This window comes from Thalia democratica, chromosome 2, assembly GCF_965202585.1.
Source record: "Thalia democratica chromosome 2, ktThaDemo2.hap1.1, whole genome shotgun sequence".
Lineage (NCBI taxonomy): Eukaryota > Metazoa > Chordata > Thaliacea > Salpida > Salpidae > Thalia > Thalia democratica.
Genome location: NC_139166.1, coordinates 70,390,233 through 70,412,709, shown reverse-complemented (window position 1 = coordinate 70,412,709; position 22,477 = coordinate 70,390,233). Strand labels below are relative to the sequence as shown.

At 23.9% G+C, this 22,477-nt stretch overlaps 1 protein-coding gene across 1 annotated transcript; it reads left to right on the top strand.

Moving 5' to 3' along the window:
* Positions 1–206: 206 nt before the first annotated feature.
* On the top strand, positions 207–9,926 carry LOC145849796 (U6 snRNA-associated Sm-like protein LSm7). The gene is made up of 4 exons (XM_082954854.1): positions 207–235; positions 5,349–5,436; positions 7,396–7,467; positions 9,455–9,926. Exons 1-4 carry the CDS (start codon positions 230–232, stop codon positions 9,586–9,588), a joined length of 300 nt encoding a protein of 99 aa, XP_082810980.1. The 5' UTR covers positions 207–229; the 3' UTR covers positions 9,589–9,926.
* The last annotated feature ends 12,551 nt before the right edge of the window (positions 9,927–22,477 follow it).

Below are 22,477 nucleotides of genomic sequence, written 5' to 3'. Positions count from 1 at the left end.
CTTAATTTTAAATGTATTCACTTTTTTCAATCACCAAGCGAAAATATCATAAATATTTATATTTGTTGAAACTTGGATTTAAAATTATTACTACTCTGGTTTTTAAACTCTTACTTTGTTAAGTATAAAAATAAAAAAGACCAAATGGGTGGTTATTTCCCACTTTTCAAACTAATTTTTATTTTTTGGTAAACATTTAGTAAATAACAAAAGAAAAGAAAATACAACCATGAGTGTGAGTTTTTTATCAACAGTATATTAAATTCATTAAACAATGTTTTTTATTTATTAAATGAATAACTAAAGTTTATTATACCAATAAATTATTACTTATCTTAATCTTATTATTACACAAACTAATATCTTACTACACTTTTTAAATGTATAATATTGTGTTAGTATATTTATGTTTCCTATAATTAAATTACTGTGAAATTAATTGTATATAGAAATAAAATTTACGATTTATATTTATTTACATTAAAATTAAAACTTGAAGTTTAGAACTTTATGGGTTTCTAGCTTCTGTATTTTTTTTTGTTTGGCTGTTTATTTGCAACTACTCTAAATAAAAATTATTGATAATCGCTTATTATTTAAACATACTTAAATTATTGGTAATAAAATTCATATAATATTTTAGTTTACTTTCTTTTTTAATTTATCTTTAACTTTTAAATTTAAATTCATTTAAATTTTAGTTTTTACTATGTATTTACATAGATTCTTTAAAACAAAGTATCTTTTAAGATTAAACATATTATTAGATTAAACTAGAGTTATGGTTTAAAAAAATCAAATGCAATTTAGTTTCAGCTTGATATTGGTGCATCATTAACAAATTAATTATTACTGATTTTTTGTCATACTCTATATTTATAGTCTTATCTAGTTTGAATAAAACAGATTCTTCAACTCCAGATTTTTATTATAAAAATCATTTGTTTTTTAACCATTTTATTTTGTAATCCTAATCTATTTACTTGAAACTGACAATGCTATTTTAACTTTTCATATTAAACTTACAGCAACATTACTATCTACACAAACTTTTCAACTTTTTCTTAAAAATTGTTAATTTGTGGCTTGATTGCTCATTGGTGAAATTAAGGCCATAGGAGGGAAGGGTAAAACACTATTTTTTTACAAAAAATAACTTTGGCTTTTATATGAAAGCATTAAGTACAATCTACAAGCTAGTTTTTATAAAATTTAAAAATATAATTTAAATTTTGAGATATTTTATTTTTTGTAAAAAGTTTCCAATACAAAGGTACAGACCACAAATTTTTTGGGGTCAATTTCTCAGAATTTTTAGAAGTCACTAAAAATCTATCTTCTCCTTCATTTTCCAAGCAATCTTTTTCAAATTTTCAGGAAATTTTCTTATATTAAAAGAAAAATAAAACGTTTCTTATGAATTTAAATGGTTTAAAAAAATAAACTTTAGATAAACATTTTATGTAAAAAATTAAAAAAAAGTCTTTTTTTTTTCAAAAATGGTCATATCTCATAAAATAATTTGAATTTTTTTTAATTATAAAAACAATCTTGAAGCCTAGAAACAACTATAAAATAATATTAACTTGTAAAAAACATGGCTTACCCCCCCTATGACTTTAAAAACTCTCTAAGTTGCATGATTCAAACCCAGTGGTTACACATAAACAAATTTAATTTTAAAGTTAGTTTTTAATTATGAAAATGGCTATGAAAAAAAAAGAAAATACAACATAAATGTTTTAAATAATGAAATAAGATTTACACTTTTTATTCAAATTAAGGACTAAATAATGAGAGTGTAACTATAGTAAGTAGTGATTAGTAAAAAGTCAACAGTTTATACAAAACAAACATCTATCAAAATGAGAATAGAAAGCTGATTTTTGTAGAATTGGCTTTAATATAAGCAAAATCGAGAGTATGTTAAAAAAAAACTGTATATTTTTATAATTGTAACTAAGCTGTTATTAGTTTGTATTTTTTTATTCTGTTCTTGAATTTAAAAGTAATTTTTATTTAGAGTTAAAATTTTTACTACAATCCTAAAAAAACAGAAGCTATAAACTATGGAAACATGAAAATTATGCACAAAGGGACACAATTGCATGAGGGAAACTTTTTTATGAGAGTAAAAAAATATATAAAGAAAAAGAAAATCATGAACAAATTAATCATAAATTTATTATAAAAACAAGACATAAGTTACAAACTAAGGATAAGGGTTAGGAGTAACAGAGATAGTAAAAATAAAAAGAATAAAGAAAAGAAATTGAAGTTTTTAGTAAAAAAACAAAGAAAAAATTGAAAATAAATAAAATAAAAATAAGTAAAAATCACAAAGTTACCATTCAAGGGTGGTTAGGGGTAACAGTGATAGTAAAAATAAAAATATACAAACTAATAAACAGCCAAAAAAATAAAATTAATCTGTCCAAAGTGTTTAAAAAAAAACCCCTTGTGCAAAAATGTCTTAATGCAAAAGTGTTCTTTTTGTGCAAAAGTGTTCCTTTGTGTATATTTGACACCTGCCCAAAAACTATATCCTCCTAATATGTTTGAGCAATATTTTTACAGCTCCTAAGTCTAGTTGATGAAATACATTTGGGAAATAAAAAAAAGGAAATTTCTTGAAAATTATGCTTTGAAAATTTAACAAATTTATTTAACATTTTCTAAAACTATGACATTTCTAAAATTAAAACATAATATAGTATATTAGTAAACTTTTATATTTCTAAGAAAATTAACAATGAAAAATTTTTAGTTTACAAGTTTTTACTGCTTATGTTTTTCAATGTCTATATCATTTCAATAGATTTTTTTTCCATTAATATCTTGTCTTAATAATTTTGTCATTTTTCATTACAATATATTTTTTTATCTTATAATACAAGAGAATTTTTTAAGTTTGAATTTAATTACTAAAATATGACAGAGTAGATATATTCTGATGAAATTTTTAAAATTCAAAGAAAACTATAGTGAAAAATTTATACACGAGACATTTGCACAGGAAACTTTTCACACAACTGACTATGTCTCTTTTTTTTTCTGTGAAAAGTATCTTAAAGAATATAATTTAAGTTTTAGTATAACAGTCGATGTTAATATTTGTAGAATAAATGTGTGGATTCCCTTGTGAAAGATTTTGAAATGTTGAGCCAATGGCTTCTTGATAAAGTTCCATTTAAAAAATAAAAATAGTTTCTTTATTAATCTAACCAAGTAATTTCTTGATTAATTTTTTTTATCTAGAGCTACAGTTTCTTTCAGGGTTGCCACTTTACCTGAAAACCTGAAATAACCTGGAATTCGACAATTTGGGCAAAAATAACCTGGAAAAACCTGGAATTTTGATCAAAAGTCCTGGAAAAACCTGGAATTTTAATTAATTTTAACATCTTCAGTGGTAAAATTTTGATTTGACACAAAAAATCTATAATATAAATAATATTTTTTTGTCATCTTCAAAAACATTTTTTATTAAAAAACACATTTAAAGTAACTTTACAGTATCTTTTCAATGTTTTTATACTATTTAACACAGTTTCTTATATAGAAATTAACTTAAAACAAAAAATAGACTTAAAAATGTGTAATTTTAAAAACCTGGAAGAAATATGGAAAACCTGGAAAAAATTTTGAAAAAATGAGTGGCAACCCTGTTTCTTTACTTATTTAGGAAAGCTAATTTGAGTTTTGATAATAATAACTATTGTAAAGTAAAATTTCTTTCTCTGTTACACATTTTATAATTGTAATTAACATTATATTTAAAGTAAATTAAGGGCATAGGGGATTAAGCACTTTTTTTAAATTTAGTTTTGTTTTTTACATTTTTAATTACTTTTACCTACCTGTTACTTTTTAGTGCATGTTGAAATTCAAAGTAACTTTTGAAACATAAGTAAACAAAGCTACATGGTTAAAACCTTTCTCAATTTTTTTTCAAAAATCTGCTTTTTACAAGTTTTTTTAATACTAAAAACCACATTAGTTAAATATTTGAAGTAAATTGCTTTAAAAATGAAAAAAGAGATAGATTATAATTGAAATTTCCAATATTCAACAAAATCTGCCTTGAAAATGTTTTATCCAAACAGTTGTATCTGATTTTTTACAAAACTTGTTATATCTCAAAACTTAATTGATTTTATTAAGTTCTATAAAAAGTATCATGTAGCTATGTTTTAGTTTTTAAATGATCAATGTTATTTTTTGTAAAAAAATGTTGGACCCCATATGCTCTTAAACAAATAGCAATTGAATGCCATAGATGAAAGTATAATATTTCATTAACAAAAATTAACACTTAAATTTGACTTGTTAATGAATAATTAAAGCATGGACTACAACTCAGATTTATTCGAGGTAAAAACTTCAACTAATTTAAAAGTACTGCAGTCATGTTTGTGAAAACTATGGGATTAAAACTTGTGGACTTCAATTTTTTTTATTTTATACTTCCTTAATTATTGAAAAAGATCACTAAAAGTTCATGTTTGTGAATTTTTTTGAGCAACCCGAACAAAATCTCTTCGAAATTTCTTCGCAGCAAATCTGTCATTTTTTGTTAATTATTCTAGGTTTGCCACACATTCAAGAAATTTTGAAGTGTTTGAAAATTGCAGGATAACTCAGAATATTTTGGTTTTTTTTGAACTTAGGCTGACTTATATTTATTATATAACTTATTTTGTTAAAAAACTTGATTTATAATACTTTTTTATTTTAAGAACCCTTGGTTTTTAAATAAATAAAAAAGTTCAGAAGGAAAGATTTTTTAAATTAAAAGAGTGGCAACAAAGAGTTGAAAAATAATAAACTTAAAACTGAAAGTTAAAAACAGTTAACTTGTTTTACTTTAGGAAAATATAAAACTATATTTAATTTTAACACATTAGAAAAAATTGAAAGCAATTGCTCAAATTTGGTAAAATAAGAAATTATTTAATGTAATATTACTTTTTATCTACTTAACTTGTGTGACACCTTAAAAACTTTTAAACTTTGATTGCTTATACTTCAAATGTTACTTTGAGGCTACAAGGTAAAAATAAGTAATAACTTAGTTTTTAATAATCTGTGAAATATGATTTACTTACCTTAACTATGTCATTTTAGCTATTTTACATAGATTCTATCATTTGAAACTTAGATGATAAGTAGAGACTTACTATAAATATTGTTTTGAATATAAATAGTAGTTCTATAAAATCATAACTAAAATGTTTTCATTATTAGTTTTTATATTTATCTCCATACCTTAATGTTTAGTTTATATTTTTTATAAAAACTCAAAAAGTTAATTAATTAATTTATTAAATAAAGTTTTCTTATTTCAGGAAGGCAGGAAACAGAAGCAGACCATCTTAAACTTGGAAAAGTACCTTGAGAAGCCAATATGTGTCAAGTTCCATGGTGGCAGAGAGGGTTGGTACTATTATTTCTTATTTGTTAAAAAATAGTTTGTCATGTTAAGTTTATTTCTTTTAAAATGGTTTTATTTTCATTTTATTTAGGCCTAGTAGCAGTGAAATATAAATGAATTTCAATCGAATAGTTTTCCTATTCAAAAATTCATATGCATCAATTACTTGGCCAGTCAAGGCAATAGGGGATAAACCATTTTTTTACAACTTGTTTTTATTTTGTAAATGTTAAATTAAGCTACAAGTTGCTTATTTTTTATTTTCAACTTTTGATAGTCAAACTAGTTCTTGAGATATAGCCAGTTAAAGTTAGAGAGTATGAAATGTCACTCATGGTAAGTACAAACTAAAAATGCAAAGACTATTTTACTAAAAATCTATTTCCTCTCTAAGGTTTTCGAGATAAAGGCCTTAAATTATAAAACAAATCTTTGTAATATTTAGAAAAATTTGTTGTAAACATTTTATAATACTGAAAAATTTAATTGAAAAATTTTTGAAAAAAAAGTAAAAATTTTCAAATATTCTAAAAAATAAAAATGTTAAAACAAGTTTGAGTTTTTTCAACTTTAAAATATAAAATTTTAAAACAAAGTAGGTTGGTTTTGAAAAGGAAAAAAACATTTAATAGATTAAAAGATGAACTATTATAAAATTTATAAAGACCTAGTTATAAAAATATATAAAAGATTAGTACAAAAAAAAAGACAAAATTATTTTGTAAAATGCTTTATTTCCCTTAATGTTTTGAAAACTTTTATAAAAGGAGACTACTGACCTCTTCTGTCTCAAAAGTTATGAGGGCATAGGGGGGAGGGGTAAACACTTTTTTTTTGAAATTTGATCTTATTTTATATAGTTTAAAATTGTTTTTTTTTTTTGTTAATTTTTTTTGTATAAAATTTTTATTTTTCAATCTATTGTAAAATTCTTTTTGATATAATTTTTTAAATGTATCAAGGATATTTCCTGATAGTTTGAGGTACTTATCTCAAAAAAGTAGGAGAAGATAGATTTTTAGTTAAATAGTCTGTTTTTGCCGTTTTTGTTTGCGCTTCCCATAAGAAACCTATTATTGCCTCCAACTTTGACCGGCTATAACTAAAAAAAAAAATTTTAAGTTTTTAAATCTGTAAAAAGTATTTTGTAGCTTAGTAAAAACTATATAAAATAAGATCAGATTTCAAAAAAAGGTGTTTTCCCCCCTATGCCCTTAAACTTTGTTAAGTATAGTGGTAAGATATAGACAAAAATTTACTTAATACTCACTTTCATTGAATTAACTGATTATATTTGAATTTTTTATTCCTAATTTCTTTTATATGATATAAATCTTTGATTTTTTTAATAAAACTTATTTTGAGGCTGAAGGATAAGTACTACTTGTTTTCATATACTTTACTCTTTTAAACCCCTCATTACAAAAATCATTGGTCACTCAGTTTTAATAAGTCCTACCACGTATACAAGAAAATAAAATTAAAACTACTATGAGTTGAAACCATTTTACACAGTCAGATTAGTTATATCTTTTGTTTTAAGTATTACATGAATATTACTCAAGATTTAAACAAAAAATGTGAGTATTTAACCTCACGCTAAAAAGCAAAAGAAGGATTAGGGTTAACAGAAATTTAAAAAAAGAAAAATTAAAAAAAGTGTTAAAAATCAAAAAGGGTTAAGTGTAACAGTGATAGTAAGAAAAATATTAAAATTAAAAATAAAAATAAATTAATAATAAAAACAAAAAACCGACCAAGGGTAATGGTTACGACTAACAGTAATAGTAAAATGAAAAGGTATCAGTTGGCAAAAACTTCTTTGTGCCAAAGTGACTTCTTTGCAAAAGTGTCCCTTTGTAAATTTTTGACTAGTTTAACCTAAAAATACACATTATGAATATTTTATTTATAAAATTTAAGCTATATTGGTTTATTAACTTTATATATTATTTTTTCAGCAAAAGGAATCTTGAAGGGTTTCGATCCCCTTTTGAATTTGGTACTTGACAACACTGATGAAACTTTGAGAGGTAATATTTATATCTTTTTTTTTTACTTATAAAGTTTTTTAGTTATCATTATTTTTCAAAGTTTGTATTTCTACAAATTCTGATAAACATCTTTTCTTTGATTCAAAATAAGTTTTTAATAATAAGTGATTTGTTTTGTTTTTTTTATAGTGATTATATTTTATTAAAATTTAAAATGTTTTTTTTTATACTTCTTGTGGAAGTATAAGTAAGTTAATCAGCAATGTGTTTTTTTTTAATTAAAAGTGACATTGTTGATAAACTTTTTGGTTTGTTATATTTTTTACAAGCTTTTAATTAATTGACTTATTAAGTTTTTTAGGTAGTTTTTACAGATAAAAGTTTTACTTTTGATAATTTCATATTATTTTACCATTTAAAACTTTATTTGTCAGATTTTTTTTACATTATTTTTTACTTAAATAGAACTTTTTAAATAAAACAAAGATAATTGAAATTTAAGTAAACAGTTCTCATATATGCTATGACCAGGGTTGCAAAACATGGAATCCTTGAATTTTGAAATTTAACCCTAAAAAAAACTTAAAAAAATTATAATTTGAGAAAAAAAAACTAGAAAAGCCTGGAATTTTGAACAAAAATCTCTAGAAAAAATTTAAATTATAAACAGTTTATCATTTTAAGTAGTAAATTTTGATTTGACACAAAAAACCTATTGTAAAGTATTATTAAAAATTCTCTATCATTGTCAAAAATGTTTTTATAAAAAAACACATTTAAAGTAGTTTCACAGTATCTTTTCTATGTTGTTATACTATTTAACTCAGTTTTTTACCGTAAACTTAACTTTAAACTAAAAATAAACCCAAAAACGTGTACTTTCAAAAACCTAGAAGAAATTTCTCAAAAACCTGTGGCAATTCTGTATAACATTCAAAACCTAAAATTAATAGTTTAATTTATATAGTGTCATGTGCACATAGTTTATTTTCATGAATTAACTGTGCAGGGGTTTAGAATAGGTCGATGACCTTTTTTAATTAATTTATTTTTTGAACAAGGTTATCTTTTTATCTATTTCTTGTTCTGAAGACTAATCTTAAAAAAGTCTACTGTTTAGGTTTTAATTCTGCTTTATTCTTATTAATTTAGTTCTACAATTTTGTTTAAACTGTTCTTAGTTTTGCTGTAATTTTTTAGTGGTTGTTTATGTTTTATTCTTGAAGACTAATTAAAAATTTTAAATGTATGTTTATAACTTGATCTATATATATATTGTATAATTCAAGCCTAAAATTGATCATTTTAAACTTTATAACTTTGTGAGTTTATAAAGATCTCCCTAAAATTGTTATAAAAGCCGTATTTTGTTAATGCATGCTTGTTAAAGATACTTAATTTAAAATATGCTTAATTAAAAACCTGTAGGTGTGAATAGTTTTTGACCATAATTTACTTTAAATTAAAAAAAAGACTGGTAAATTACTTACTATTTTACTATGCTTACTAAATTTTAAAATCTTATGTTTTTACGAAATCCAAGAAACACTAAGTATAGCTGCGGTTTTTTTTTTGCTGTATAGTTATTTTTTGATTTTTTTTGTTCAGCTAGCTTTGTAAAGTTTATACTGACATAGTAAGAGGTTACTGATTTGGAAAATAAACATAATCAATATTTTTTATTTGGTTTTTACTAAAATCATAAAACTAAACATCAAAAAAACTTTATTTATTTCAAAACAATGTAATTACATAACAGCTAAAAAATAATAAACTAAAGAGCTGTGTAACATTGTATTATCGCATAGCTTATTTCATATTTTTCAGAATTTGCTTGCTGATTAATTTACTTGATAATATCATCACAAACCACATCTAAAGTAGTATTAAAGTTTTATCATCCGTCTTTTAAAATATTACTTAAAAAAATTTTCAAACTATTTTAGACCCAGACGAAACTATTTTTTTATTTTCATATACTATATTATTTCACTTGTTTATTTGTTTCAATAATTTATTACCACAGACCCAGACGACCCGACCAAACTTTCCAAGGACTCCAGGAAATTGGGGTTGACAGTTTGCAGGGGAACTTCGGTGGTCCTCATATGCCCCCAGAACGGATTGGAAGAAATCGCCAACCCGTTCGCGCAACAATAGTGACGTCATAATATATTTTGATCCTATAGTATATTTCGTAAGATCATTATACTTTTTGGCTTATACTCTCTTGTGACGTCATATTATAAGCAGTGGCGTCTCAATTTTTTTATGCCTTTTTATGGCTTTTTAATGTAGATTATTTTTATTACTTGAAAGAATAATGATCGTTTTGTTGGTAGAAACTTAGACATTCTCAATTTTTACATAAAAGTTCTGTTTAAATTTGAAACTTTTAAAGTTTAATTTAAGTAATTATTATTTTCACAATATTAAACTATAGTAAAATTTACGTTGTAGATAATGGTTTTACTTTGTTAATGTTAAATAAACTTTACAATAAACGTTTGCATTTTTAAAATTTTTTTATTGTAACGCCATTAATTATATTTAAAAAAAAGGTATGCCTTATACGTATACATGGTACATCCGGTATGAGATAAATGCATTTCAGTCTTTTAATATGATTTATTTAAACTTATTTTTAAGTCACAAGTATATCTCATATTCAACCTGTAGTTTTTACACATTCAGTTTTGTGTCACTTAAACACATTAGCCAACATTTTATTAACATAATTGTTTTGAAACCCATCTTTTAAAGCTCTGAAAAAATTTACTTCAAAACCTTGACCTTGTAATTCTTAAGCAAAGCAAGTTAGCAAACTAGTAAAAAGTAAATGGCATGTCAAGAGTCCTTATACACCGTGTATGATTTCCATCTCAAATATGGCTTGTTTTTGTTCGACGACTAGTTTTTTTAATTTAAAGCACTTATAATTTATTTTTATAGGAAACATTTTTGTGCAGTAAACGGCTTTAAAAACAGCCATAAGCAATAAAAATCTTCAAATAAGATATAGACCGTTTTGATTCTTTATAATGCAGGTTTATTATCATATATATGGAAACATTATGCTTGACATATTTTTTTTAAACGTACTTTTACAAATAATTTGTACGAAATTAAGTTTACACCACCTTACTTTAATGAAATCTTTTTTTGCTCTAAACTTTGTTAAGCCGAACGTGTGTGACATCATAAATTGAAATACTTTTTTTTTACATTTTTTCAAGTCTCAATTATTTTTTAATGAAAAGTGATTTCTATTTATTAAAATGGGCAGTTTACTTTCTTAATTAAGTTTTCTTGAAAAGTTAAAAGGTATTTCAAGTGTGCATATAAATTGAGTGGAAACAAAAAATATCCAAAATTAATTTTGTAACTTGTCTTAAATTTTTTAAAATACTAATTCGGGATAGTTGTTAACTTATTTTAGTTATTAAAAACAAAGCAGTTTAAGTTGTTATGCAGTAATAAATAAAATTTTTTAAAGTTTTTAGAATAAACAGTTTAGTTAAATAATTCTGAATTGCAACCACTTCAGTTTTTAATTTCTATTAAATACATTAAAGTTTTACCTTCTAACACAGGATTTACTGATGTCTGTTAACATTTAATGTTAAGCCTAAAAATTGGTAAACCAATGTATAGTTAATTAATAATAAAAGTTTTTTACTTCATGGATGAAGAGTAGATTGTTATAAACAATTATGAGCAGTATTTCGCTATATGAGTAAATAAAAAAAAATCATTGAAATTGTGTAGAAGGTAATAGTATTACTCGTTATAATAGTATTAATCCATTTCTGGTTTGGTAACATACTTGTCAAAATACTGCAAAACGAAATCTGACAACCTTGTGCTAACCATTTAATTATTGTTTATTATCTTTTGCTACAACTGCCATTCGTTCAAGATTGCACATTTGGCAGAAATGGAATGGAGCATCCTTCGCCACGCCAACAATAACACCAGTAACGCGAGCAAGATCTGCCAACGAATAGCAATTGTGGCAGAAGATAGTATCATATGTACTAAATAAAAGACGTGATATTTCAAACAACTGTATACACAACCGACGGATATTTTTCAAATAACACCTTGGCGCTTTCTCACCATTTATTTATGTTTTACATAAACACACAATCACTTAATATATATCCTTAGCAAAATATAGTTTTGTTCATTTTTTTATATATTTATTTCACACATGTCACTTTCTATTCTCCGACATTATATGTATTTATTTTTTTCTTGGACTATAATTCTTCATATTTTTTTATGTATTAAGTTGCAAGTTTAATTGGAAACCTGTTTTAAAATCACAGATAAATCATGCTTTTTTACCTAATACGCCTAATAGAACGGCTAGAGGTCTTTTTACTGCAAGTTTATACTTAGCATTAAACATTGTTGTTTTATGTTTACATTTCAACTTTCATATTAAACACAAACCCGTAAATTATAACAAAGTTTAGAATATCACCAATAAATATTTAAATTTAGTACTTCCTCCATTTTTATGTAAGTAGTTGGTATTATGATTCGTTATTTTACTATGTATTTTAGACTAATTTATTTAAATAAGACATAAAAGTTTAAAATATTATACAATTTTATAACAGTCGGATTTAATATTAAGTATTTTGTTTATTATTTACCATTAACCTATAAAAATATAAAGCAATTATTTTTAGTGGACACATGAATACATCTACTTTAGCTTCTATTTTTTCTTACAGTATTTATTTGTTACAGAGTTCCGTTGAAGTGTTTTAATCCGTTATCACACAGAAACATATGTCAGTGTAATAAAAAAAGGACACTATATAGTTTATTATCATTATATATTCCAGTAAACTTTTTCACTAAGATCTTTTGTTAACGGACGCTTAAATTTATATTTTGAATAGTTATTTAGCAAGTAATAAGATTTCTTAAACTTAATCACTTTGAACAGAGCCCACTTGAAGGACTTTTAAATAATTTATTGGAAAATGCGATTTTTAAAATTCCAGAACAATGTTTCATAAAGAAAAAGAATTGTCTTTAATCTTTAGCTTGCTTAATTAAAAATAAATAGCACTTCTCCAAACAATGATGCTAAAATAAAACTAAAAACGATATGACGTAGTTGTTAAAATTGTACAGTACAAATACTCAGTGCAAAAATTGATCTTTCATCTAAACATACAATTAAACTTCGCAAAACTACAATTAAGTGACTACAAAATACTTAAAAATATATTGTATTTTAAGAAAAGGAATTATAGTTAAACAATTAAAGCTTTAAGGCTAAACAATAAACTCAAGCCTTCTTCAAGGATTACGAGTCTTTGTTGAATCAACAGTAACGACAACTGACTACCTGGATGTGAAGCTCAACTTGTAAGATTTCTCCTATATGCCTTATATAAAGCAAAACGCAAAAGTTAGTATATCGATAAATGTTCTAGCAACCCAAAGAAAGTATAAAACAAATACCAAATATAGTTAATCAACGTTTAAAAAAAAATCAAGTAACGAAGAAATATATTTTAAAGACAAAGCACGATTACGAATTAATAATAAAAAAATGCGGTTTCAATGACAAACTTAATTTTAAAACAGCGATGCAGAAAACTAAAAAGAATAATAAAAATAAAAGAGAACGAAATATGATTTGGTATAATCCCCATTCAGTAGTTGATTAAATTAAATATCAGCAGAGAATTTGTAAATCTAGTAAAAAACATTTTAACAAAAATAACCCATTATCAAAAATATTTAAGAAACATAATATGCGAATTAGTTAATTATGCGAATAATATGCGAATTAGTTAGAATTATAATTAGTTACTTTATCTTGTGATTTAGTTAATCATGTATGGCGAATTTAGAGAGATCGATTAAGTCTTACGACCAACAAATATTAAATAAAAGTAATAAAGCATAAAATAATTTTAATTGCGCTGGTGGCTGCAAATATGATTTGAAAGGGGCGAGTTGCCGTTTGGGAACATTATTTACAAGTGAGCAGTTGACCTTGAGAAGAAGTTCTATATCGGCTTATGCTCAACTCAATACAATACAGGTTTAGATATGCTAACCATAAAAAATATTAAAAGTGGTGTATACAAAAACGAGACTGAGCTTTTGAAGTGTGTTTGCGGCCTAAAGCGCAAAAGCATTGATTTTAAAATAAGTTATTGAAAGAGCACAGCCAATAGCAGATGGTAATAACCTTGTTTGTATTTATTTATAACTATAATATATATTGTTAACAATTTATTATTTTCCTAATATATATGTATAATTTTTATATTTCATTATCCTTCTAAGAACAATATATACCCGCATAGTTAAATTAAAACTTGGAGTAAATTTTTTTACTTCTAAATATGATTATTTTTTCTAATATCAGTTTTTGAGGTTTTAATTAGAAAAACTTAATCTTACTTAAAATCTATTTTATGGTTTTTCTATTCAATACTCTTCATTCCCACCACATTTACATTTTTACTTAAAAGTTGCATTTTAGTGATATTTTAACCTAGGGAGCTATTCGTCAAAAGAAAAAACTGACATGTATTTTTGTTCTAAACTATTTCATATATTTTGAATGTATGAACAGTAATAAAAAAAATTTAAAATACATGTAATAAAGAACTTTATAAAAGTTTTTGAAGAAAAACTTTAAATTTTGTATTGTTTAAACTTTACTTAGGTAATAACTCTTACTGTGGTATTTATTTTCTAACTATTATGGTGATTATCAAAGAATAATTTTGTTTTATCAGTTTTTCTCAACAGTACAACTATTTAAATTTTAAGTTTTAGAATAAGAATCACGCAATAATAATTGATGAAATTTATAAAAAAAAAAGTTTTTAAGCTAACTACATTCAGGGTTGCCACTTGTTTTTTCAAAAGTTTTTCCAGGTTTTCCAAATTTCTCCAGGGTTTTAAGAGTAAACACTTTTGGCTCTAACTTTAGTTTAAAGTTAAGTTTAGGGTAGGAAACTGTGTTGAATAACATAAAAATATTGAAAAGATACTGTAGAGCTACTTTAAAAATGTTTTATAATAAAATAATTTTTCGATGAAGACACATTTTTTTATTTATATAATAGATTTTTAAGTTTAATTCAAATTTTACTACTGATAATGTGAAAAATATTAAATTTCCAGGTGTTTCGAGGATGTTTAGGTGATTTATGTTCAAAACTCCAGGTTTTCCGGTGTTTTTTCAAAATTTCTAAATTTACATATTTATTTTTGCAACTACCTTAACTTAAAGGTTATCCTATTTAAAGTAGAAAAAAGTAATAATTTAAACCGTATATAAGGTAGCAAATGAGCCTTTTTAAATATATAAACTGTTTGGTAAAAGCAAATTAGATTATATTAATAAAACAAATTCTTAACTAAGTATTTTTAGTAGAATTAGTTATTAATTTTTTTGAAACATTATAACTTATTTTACTTAACCGAATATATTTAAAAAAATAATTTTTATTTAGGTATGTTTCATTTAAAACAGTAAAAAAAATGTTTTTTTAAGATAACTAGTATAAAAACTATTAACACAAATAATACAACATAATGAAATAAAGTTTAATAAACATAAGGTAAAATTGACACTCAAAGCTAAACCTAAGTATTACCTTCACTATTGTAATAAAATTCTAAAATTTTAAAAATACAAATATATGTATTTGTAAATATTGATATGGTTTTAGAACTAAACATTTTTTAAATACATAACAATAACTCAATTTATTTTAGTTGGCATTTAATTAGCAAGATAGGTAGTTACACTATTATTTAGTAGTTACTCGAACGTCGAACATATCTTTAAAAAAAAACTGACCTTTCATAAAATAACTTTTAAGCAGTTGATAACGATATCTATAAAATTTAATAGTCTATGTTAGTTGTATTTAAAAAAGTTTATAAAAATTTTCATAACAACTTTAATCATCGGACCATAAACCTCCAATACTGCCGGCTCGTCATTTTTCTTTCCGCAAAATACTGATGAATCTTGGCCAACAGAACTTCTTCATACTTCTTTCTTTCTTTGGTATTTTGGTTAACCCAAGCTTTAACAGCATCTATAAGTTTGTACTTAGCGAAATTGGTACCAGAAAACGTTTCGCCACTTACAAAGTGTAGCGTTGGAATTGTTGGTTTCCGTAGAAACTTGTCAACTAAAACATATTCCAGTTCTAAAAATTTTTCGTGCTTAATTATTTCATCGAAATCACTTTGGAAAAAATTACAAAAAGTTTTTTCCATATTGTAAATATTTGCTATTTGATTGAAACAGGAAACATTTTCAATGCTTGTTTTTGTATTTAAATAATTTTCATTTTCTTCTTTCTTTTTAAGAGCAACTTTATTTTCTCTGAAGTTGAGGAAAAAATTTTTGTCATCTGTCGTTAAATTGTCTGAAATTTTATTATAAAACTTATTTTATTAAAATAAACACATTCATTTTTAAATAAAATAAATATTAAGAAAAATTTAAAAGTTTAGTTTAAGTCAATTTATTTTAATAAATACATTATATAAGAGGTCATTTTTTAAAATAATAAGATTTTTATAAACATTTATATCACTTTATACCAGGGTTTCCTAATATTATTCATACTGATCTTTTTAGATAAATAAAAGAAATTATAAAAAGCTATGGCCCCCTCTGAAAATATTTCTCAAATATTTACCCTTAACTATATTATCAAAGGCTTTTTATTTTTGCTATTCATCATCAACTCCAGAATATCTAACATAAGTTATCTAACATAACATAAGTGGCTACCCTTTTTACAGCTAGATTATGTTTAATTTTTTTAAATGTTTTTATAAAAAGTAGTATAAATTCCATAACTACCCTTTAACACAAAAAAAACTTTATAAGTTTCGTTGGCCTTATGTGGCTCCTTTACTAGTCACGCTTCCCAACCATTTTTGTCCCTTTGCAGCTTTATAACCCCTTAAATTTCTGAAATGAACCCTAAGGGATCAATATAGCCCACTATTTAAAACTTTATACGAAATTTTATATTTCTGAGGCAGTTTTAAGGTATACAAAAGTTCAAAGATATTTATTTATATCACTATTTTTAAGAAAAGACTTACTTTACAATCCGAGGAAAAAGCTTGTTAATACAATATAAACAATTTTTTGTATTTATTTCGGTATAAATAATAACTTGAAACAAACACTTTAAAAGAAATTTTCCAATAAAGTTTTCAGACCAACAAAAAAAAGAAACTATTCAAATAACCTACATTTATTATCTGTACTTTAATTACTCATAGTATAATAATTCAATACAATTACCTTTGTGTTGAACTGCATAAATTGCATTTTCTTTTAAGTCTTCTATCTTTTTTAAAGAATTGTCTCTTGCAAGTTTAACAAAAGGATTCATTTCTGAAGGTTCACAAATAGTTTTAAACTTTTGCTCTTGTTGCTGACAAACTTCAAGATTTTTTCTTTTTCTGTTACTTTGTAGGGACTGACCTACTTTTGTTTTTTCAATTGCACTTAGCATTTTCTACATATAATCTAAAAATCAAAAAGTGTTCTTTTAATAATTTAAAAGATAATTTTTTAATATAATGTATACTATTTATCTAAATCTTTTAAACTTACTTTGCATGCTTAAAGATCTAACGACATTTATATCTTTTTTAATTAATAGATTATTTTTTTTTAATTACAACAATAGAATTCAAGTATTTGCAGATAATAGAAAACAAATAAAATCAAATTACATACAAAATTATATTATTATTATTAAAATTTTATTGTATTAAGTTACTGATAGTTTTCAATAAAAAAGGTTTAAAGCTAGGATAAAAAGTTTACTTAAAAAAACATAACAAATGTTGTGAACACTAATTAACATAGTGTAGAACAGGGTTTCCAATAGTTTGGCCAAGTTGCGCCCTTGGGGGCTATGACATGCTTATGGGGCTATGATCAGCAAAGTCCTATGATGCAAATGGGGCTATGATGTCCTAATATAAAATTTACACAAGATATTATAGAGTTGCAGAAGAATAGCAAAAACAAAAAAAGTATTAGGTGTTTACAATGGTATTATTGAAACTTACTTAAGATATTCTGTAGTTGCTGATTAATAGTAATTGATAAAAAAAGTCTTAGGTGTTTTCAATGGTAGTTATGAAACTTACATTAGATATTCTGGAGTTTTTGATGAAGAGCAAAAAAAGAGTTTTAGCTGTTTTTAAGAATGGTTTTTGAGTTATCTTGTTAAAGGAACCTATTTTTAAAGTTTAGGAAACCATGGTGTATAATAAACGAGTTTTTAAATGGGGAAGTAATTACTTTCTTTTTTAAGTAAAACTAAATTTAGTAAATTTTTAAAAACAATACATAACATTAAGTAAGTTTTTATTGTAATTTTTAAAAATTTTGTTAACAAACTTCAACCTTAATAAAACTAATTTAAAAGTTATATTAATATTTTAATAAGCTGTTTTATTTATTCAAATAGATTTTTATTGTATAAAATACAATTTTAAGTAATGTAAATAAAGTTGTTAAATATTAAATTTTTTTAACTATCATATCAATGTCATTTAAACTTTATTTGATCATGTCATTTATATCATCAATCCATTGTCAAAGCTGTCATAGTTATTGTTATTTTGTTCATTTGAAATTTAAACTCTTTTTAAAACTGAAGTATCTTTAGTTATTACATGGTAGCTATTATTTTTTTAAATTTTTTCCAGGTTTTTCAAATTTCTTCCAGGTTTTTAAAAGTACACAGTTTTGGATCTATTTTTAGTTAAAAGTTAAGTTTAAGATAAGTAACTGTGCTTAAAGCATAAAAAAGCTACTGTAAATATGTTTTTTAATTAAAAAAAAATTTGATGATGATAATTTTTTATTTATTTATATGATAGATTTTTGAGTTTAATCCAACTTTTACTAGTGAACATGTGAAAATTGTTAAAATTCCAGGTTTTTCCAGTTTTTTTTTATGACTTTTGTTCAAAATTCCAGGTTTTTATTTTGCCTAAATTGTCAAATTCCAGATTTTTCCAGGTAAAGTGGCAACCCTGTTATAAGGATTAGTTTGCTAAAGTGAAAATTACCATAGAAACATTTTAGAGTTTTTAGTATTTGTTGTATTAAAGCAACACTGACTTTAAATTAGATCTTAAAGTTTAAAATGTGTAGAAAGCCTACAAGGCTTTATTAAGCAAGCCGATATTTTATTAAAACTGAAAAACAATTGTCATTATGAGCCAAAACATGTATGTTAAGATTGAAAATCTGAAAGCATAAAAATACAAACAATTAAAATTTTAAGAAAAAAGAAAATAAATTAGAAAAACTTGACTAAAACTTAAGCAATATATCTAAACTAACCTAGGTCAGCCTTTGTTTAAAAAAAAAGCTCAAACTAGTTTAAATAGCTTAAGTTTGTGGTAGCACTATTATGTACCACTAAAGTTATATTGTAGTTAATAAGTTGAAATTATATTGCCAGTTTATAACAAACTGTAACTTAAAGAATAAAATGTTCAAAATGATGTTATGTTAAACTAAACTATCGGAGGAAAAAAACTTTGTTCAAACTTTAAAAGGGTAAATAAAGTGTACAAACAATTCACATAATTTTGTTTTTTACTGATTTTAAACTGTGGCTTAACAAGATTTAGCACTCTATTTAACAAGTAGAAGAAATGTTTTGATAGATGTAAAACTAAACATTCAACATTCCAATTAAATTAAATGCTTTCCAGTATTAAAGGTCACAGTTGTATTTAGTCAACCATATATGATAACCAAAGTAGTTAAAACAAATGAAAATTTAAGTATTTGTTAGTTTTTAACCGCATAGAGTTGATATAATTTTAATTAAAACTTAGTTTAATTTTTAGTTGTATAATATAATTCTAAATTCTTTGAAAGAATGTTTAAAGCTTTTGCCCCTTCTAATAGAGTTTCTCAAAAAACTGCTCTTAAATATCTGCATGATATTTTTTTTTTCTGCACTTTATCATCTACTCTAGAATATCTAGTGTAAGTTTAAAATTATAAAACTCCTATGGCCGATTTACTGTTCTTCAAGCCCCTTTTATTAGGCTCTTTGCAGATTATGTCCTTAAGTTGCTATAAAGGCATACCTTTGGATATTTTGTTTTATATAAAGATTTAAAAAAAACACTTGTGTTTAAATCAAATTTGTTAACTTTTTTTTATAACTCATGTACCGTAGGTTTCCTCAAAAGACAACCTTCCGTTAACATGCTTTATAGACTAAAAAATAATTTTAATTAATAATTAATAAAAGTAAAATAATAAGTCGAGTTATATGAAATTTTTTCTAACTTTAAAGTATATTTTAAATTTGTTTTACTTGAAACTATGTACATTAATGTTGTTTAATTTTATATACATTAGAGTTTTCGAATAAGAGTTCTTAAACGAAGCTGGTACGACAGGTGCTAAGAAAAAGATAAGTTTTGGACGGCGCTCAATTATTTTTATTGTTTTATCTTAATTTTTAAGGTTAATCTGCTTTTTTAATTAACGAATAATATCAAAGCTTACATTTTTTATTCGTTAACCTTTTATATTAATTTTTTCTAACATTTCTGATTTTAAATACCGAATAACACCAAAGCTTACGTTTTATATACTTTAGTCTTTAATAATTAGTGTCTCAATTAAGCTACTAAAACGAAGCATTTTTTTAAGAAACGCTTTTAACATCATATTAGTCTAAACAGGGTTTCTCAATCTTTGAAGGCCCATTTTGTTGAAATTAAAAAAACTTTAGTCCTCTCCAACAAGGTTCCTCAAAACACTTCTTTAAAAAACACCAAATACCTTGTTTTGTAAAATTTTCATCATAAATTCCAGAAATTTTGATTTATAATCATAATTGATTTACATAGCTTTAAGTAAAAAATAAGAAATATTTTAAACAAAAATAATTTTTATTATAATTAATTTAAGAATTTTAAGCATATTTACCTGTTTGAAAGTAGTTCTACTTATTGTCAAGTAGAACGAGAGATCTTGGTGCATAAAGAAATATGCTATTAGTTGTATCTCAAAATATGTAAAATTTAAATTGAAGGAGCGTAAAGTTAAGGTTGTTGGAATGCTCTTATTAGCATGCTATTTATCTTATACATTTCTTGTAAGTTATCTAACAGGAAATAGCATATTATTATGTTAACAAATCTAAGAAAATATGCAAGCTATACCTCAATTTTCAAAATCAAATTCTGAGCGTTAAACACATCGATTTAAATATCAAAAACACTTAAAAAATAATAAGTTGTTATATGTTAAAGTTTAAGCGAAGTTAATAGTGTTTATTAACTTCGATCGATTGTTAAGTTTAATTATAAGGTTCTACATTAGCTTCGTTACGTATTTACAATATTAGTACTCAATCAAACGATAACAATATTTGTCAAAAACTAACATGTTAATAAATTATTGATAATATACGTAAGTTTGACTTTTTCTTAGTTATATTTTGCAGTCGTTTTTTTTTTCAAACTACTTTTAGTTTAAACCAGCAACTTATAACTCAATTTTTAGTTTAGTACTATTTTCTGAGATGAGAATAATAAGTTTAAGCACAATTTTATGTGAACGGTTTTCTTATTAAAACACAAACTTGATTTTTTTTACTGAAAAAATTGTTTTATGTTTTACTTCATGAAAACTTTATGTTACACTTGAAACAATTTAAAAAAAATTAAAGCTGAACCCCAAACTTATTATTTTTTAATTTTTAGTCTAAAATTTCTATCACGATGGTTTGTTACAAATGGAATGATTTTTTTATTTAACTATAGTAAATGACCAATAATGTAGAAAACATTTATAATCATTTAATACCTGTTAAAAGATTTTTGTATAAAACAATTAATTTGTGGTAGTTTATTTAAAAGTATAAACTTAAATTTAAATATTTTTTTAAGATCACGTCTTTAAAATATTTATTACATAAATAGTTATTTGTTTGTTTCATGACGATAAAATATTTTTTGGCTACTTATTAATTTTCATTCAATTTTTGTTTGAAAAAATTTACTAAATTAGTGTATATTACTAGACTTATTTAACTCTCAAGTCTCTTAAAAACTAAGAAAATTTTTTAAATTGAAAAAAACAGTTTAACATTTAAATAGTTTTTCGAATGTAAGTTTAACTACTTTTTCATTTCCAAAAATTTTTAGTTTTTAAAAAGTTCTACTTTTAAGTAAAAGTTATTATAAAGTATTGTAAATTATTTAACTGTAATTGATCAAAAACCGACCTAAATAACTTTTTGGTACAAAGGTTATAATATTTAGCATGATACTGTAGATTAGCACATTTTAATCGTCAAATTTATTTGAAACTAATCAAATTTTATATCGTAAAATGAGTACTTGAAAAATTTGTTTAACAAAGCTTATCTGAAAGTTACTCATTATGTTTAGTAAATTAATACTTAGTAATCTTTACACATAAAAAGTAGATACAGTTTGTGAAAATGTATAAATAAATTACTTAATACATTTTGTACAAATTTTATTTTTAAAAGTTTAATATATTTGTCAACTATCATGCAACTGAGGAATATCGAAAATGAATTTAGTTTTGTTAGACTCTTTCTTTTTATTTAAAAACTGAATACTTTTTTGCAACAGAATTTTTTCATACTTCTTTCTTTCTTTAGTATTATGATCAACCCAAGCGTTGATAGCTTTTATAATTGTTTCCTTATTTTTTCCTAAAAAGGCATCTATATGCACGAGTATCAGTCATTTCACGTGTTTCATACCATTTAGGAAAAGTAGGACTTTGTATTAGTTTTTGTAGTGACACAATGTCTAGTTCTATAAACTTTCTGTGCTCAACTATTTTATTGAAGTCACTTTGAAAAAAGGAATAAAAAGTTTTCTCTAAATTGAAAATTTCTGCTATTTGGTTAAAACACGTAACATTTTTAATATATGTCTTAGTATTTAGATAAATATTAATTTCTTCATTCTTGTACAAAGTAAC